Source organism: Chiloscyllium plagiosum, unplaced genomic scaffold (genome assembly GCF_004010195.1).
Source record: "Chiloscyllium plagiosum isolate BGI_BamShark_2017 unplaced genomic scaffold, ASM401019v2 scaf_32759, whole genome shotgun sequence".
Classification (NCBI taxonomy): domain Eukaryota; kingdom Metazoa; phylum Chordata; class Chondrichthyes; order Orectolobiformes; family Hemiscylliidae; genus Chiloscyllium; species Chiloscyllium plagiosum.
In genome coordinates, this window is record NW_025201332.1 from 1 (window position 1) to 3,024 (window position 3,024).

General features: G+C 63.0%; 1 protein-coding gene across 1 annotated transcript in view; it reads left to right on the forward strand.

The window, feature by feature from the left end:
* The first annotated feature begins 178 nt into the window (after positions 1 to 178).
* LOC122546128 (retinitis pigmentosa 1-like 1 protein) overlaps positions 179 to 3,024 on the forward strand; it is a 6,841-nt gene continuing 3,995 nt past the window's right edge. The window contains exon 1 of the mRNA XM_043684946.1: positions 179 to 2,806. Within this exon, the coding sequence (XP_043540881.1) occupies positions 584 to 2,806 (2,223 nt within the window). The 5' untranslated portion in view covers positions 179 to 583. The remainder of the gene's footprint in view (positions 2,807 to 3,024) is intronic.

Consider the following 3,024-nt stretch of genomic DNA (forward strand, 5'->3'; position numbering starts at 1 on the left):
CAGGGGAGTGGTTGAGGTTTAATCTCTACTGGGGATGGGTGTGGGTCCTGGTGGGTGGTCCCTCCCCAGGGTCAGGGAAGGGGGCAAGGGTTGGGGGGTTTCAGGATTCGGGATGTTTGCGGGATATCGGGGTGATGTTTGATCCTAACCTTTTCGGCGTTCCCGACCGGATTGACGGTGTTGTCTCCCGACAGTACCCTGGGCGCAGGTCGGTCAATGCCTGGAGAGTGACCAGCCCACCGGGGGTCCCCGGGAGGTGGGACAGAGGCTGCGCCCGCAGAGGGAGGGGTTCGGAACGAGCCCGGACACCAGGAACGCCGTCCCCTCGGGAGGTCGCGGGCCTCCCTCAGCGGCGGCCATTTTGCCAAGGCTGGATTGGGCCGAGACGGGTGACCCCAAAGCCCTCCGGCAGGGCGGAGGGGGGAGGGGGCCGGGCTCGGAGACCCCCCAGCCGGAGGGCGCCCCCCTGTGCAACGGAGAGATCGCCCCCGGGGTGGGGACGGAGGGCAACACGAGCGACGCGGGGCTGGCCCCGGGCCACGCCTCCCGGAAGGTTCTGGAAGAGAGGCGGGGCCGACCCAAAATGGAGGACACAGGCCCACGGACGCCATTGCTGGTGGGCGGTCCCGGTGCCCTCCCCCCATTGGTCAACGGGGAGCTCTGGTTGGATGAGGCGCTCGACGGGGAGCCAATAGGACCTGCCACCACGGTCCGGGCGCAAGGGCTGCTGGGATTGACCTCCGACCTCCCGCCTGAGGCCAAGGAGGGGGCCGGAGAGATGGAATGGGGGAGCGGCCTTCCGGAAGAGGGAGGAGAGGCCAGGATGGGGGAGGGGCCCTGGATGGAGGAGGAGAGGGGTCACCATGACGACTGGGCTGGCCCTCTGGAGGGGGGGAGCTACATGCCAGTGGAGGGGCCCGTGATTACTGGGGTGCCCCTTTACCCCCAGGAGGGGCGAGAGGGAAGGGGAGCGAGGTGGGAGGCAGCGGGAGAGGAAGTACCGGGGCACCGGGGGGCGCCACCGCTGGGGGGGTCGGAAATTCGGGACTTGCAACCGGACGAGGGAGGAGAGGGGGGCACTGCCAATGACCTCGGGAGGGGGCGAGGGACGGGAGTCACTGAACCCCAGCTCACCAGGGTCGGGGCAGGGCAGGGGCCTGAGGTGGACGAAGAGAGGGCAGCCATCTTGGATCGGTCACCCCTCGCTGGCGACTGGGAAACCCCGAGGCCTGCAAGGGAGGCGTCTGTCGGGTGGGGGCCAGGAGCAGGAGGGGGTGTTGCCGAGGAGGGTGTGAGGGGACTGGAGCCCGGCACAGGAGGATCCCGCGGCCAGGAGGCAGAGGGAGATGAGGGCGAGTCGAGAGACGGTCAGCCAGAGGCGGGAGCCCAGGCCTGTGGGGACGCTGAGGGGGCGAGGATGGGGTCCCGCCCCGAGCTGGGGGAGCAGGAGGGCGAAGACGGAGGCCAGAGGGGGCAGCACTGGGCCCCGGAGCCAGCCCGGGGAAGGGTGCCGGCGTCTGAGGGAGAGGGGAGCGCGATCCGGGCGGGAGACGCCCTTCCTGGGAACGCTAGCCAGGCGGCCGAGGGGAGCCCTCCGGAGCACGACGATCCCAGGCAGCTGGAGTTCGAGGAGCGACTCGGGGAAGGTCGGAGGTCGCAGGGCGGCGGGAGGGAGGTCCCGGAGGCCGGCGACCACGAAGGTGGCCAGACGAAGACAGGGAGACCCCCGGCAGAGACGGACGAGGGGAGGGAGTTATCCGTCTCCGGGGAAGAATGGGAGAAGGGGTGCGCGAGTCCCGCGGGATCCGGGACCAGCCTTCCCAGAAACGCGGAATCTCCCCCCGACCGGGCCTCCGAATCCGAGGGAAGGCGGGAGACGGCGGCAGAGCGGGATGCTCCACCTTCCGATCGGGAAGACCAGGAGCCCGGAGTATCGCCAACGCCTGGCTCCCTGAGCAACGGCAGCTGGTCCAGAGGGACACGAGGGCCAACAGGCAGAATCCCGGACGCAGGCGAGGAATATCGGCTCCCGGAAACTCAAAGGATCGCGAGCCGATCCTCAGCCAAGCCGCCCGAAGATCTGCCAGACGAGATTCTCTCCAAAGCTGTGGAGGCAAGCCAAGGAGTTTCTCTCCATGAAGATTTAGTCCCCCAGGAAGACAATGTTTCAGGGCAGACCATGGATACCCAGAGTGAGATGTCTGAAGGAGTTTCTCTTCATGAAGATTCAGGCCCTGGGGAAGACAGAGCTTCAGAACAGAGCGTGGACGCTAAAGGTGAGATCTCTGAAGGCGTTTCTCTCCGTGAAGATTTAGTCTCTGAGGAAGACAATGTTTCAGGGCAGAGTCTGGACACTGAAGATAGAACGCGTGAAGGAGTTTCTCTCCGTGAAGATTTAGTCTCTCAGGAAGACAATGTTTCAGGGCAGAGTCTGGACACCCAGAGTGAGATGTCTGAAGGAGTTGTTCTTCATGAAGACTCAAGCCCTGGGGAAGACAGAGCTTCAGAACAGAGCGTGGAGACTAAAGGTGAGATCTCTGAAGGAGTTTCTCTCCATGAAGATTTAGTCTCCGAGGAAGACACAGTTTCAGGGCAGAGTGCGGAGACTGAAGAGAGAACGCGTGAAGGAGTTTCTGTCCATGAACTTTTAGTCTCTGAGGAAGACAGAGCTTCAGAACAGAGCGTGGAGACTAAAGGTGAGATCTCTGAAGGAGTTTCTCTCCGTGAAGATTTAGTCTCTGAGGAAGACAATGTTTCAGGGCAGAGCACAGACACCCAGAGTGAGATGTGTGAAGGGGTTTCTCTCCATGAAGATTTAGTCTCTCAGGAAGACAATGTTTCAGGGCAGAGTGCGGAGACTGAAGAGAGAACACATGAAGGAGTTTCTGTCCATGAAGATTCAGGTCCTGGGGAAGACAGAGCCCCAGAACAGAGCGAAGACCCCAAAGAGGAGACACACAAAGGAGTTTCTCTCCATGAACTTTTAGTCTCTGAGGAAGACAGAGCTTCAGAACAGAGCGTGGA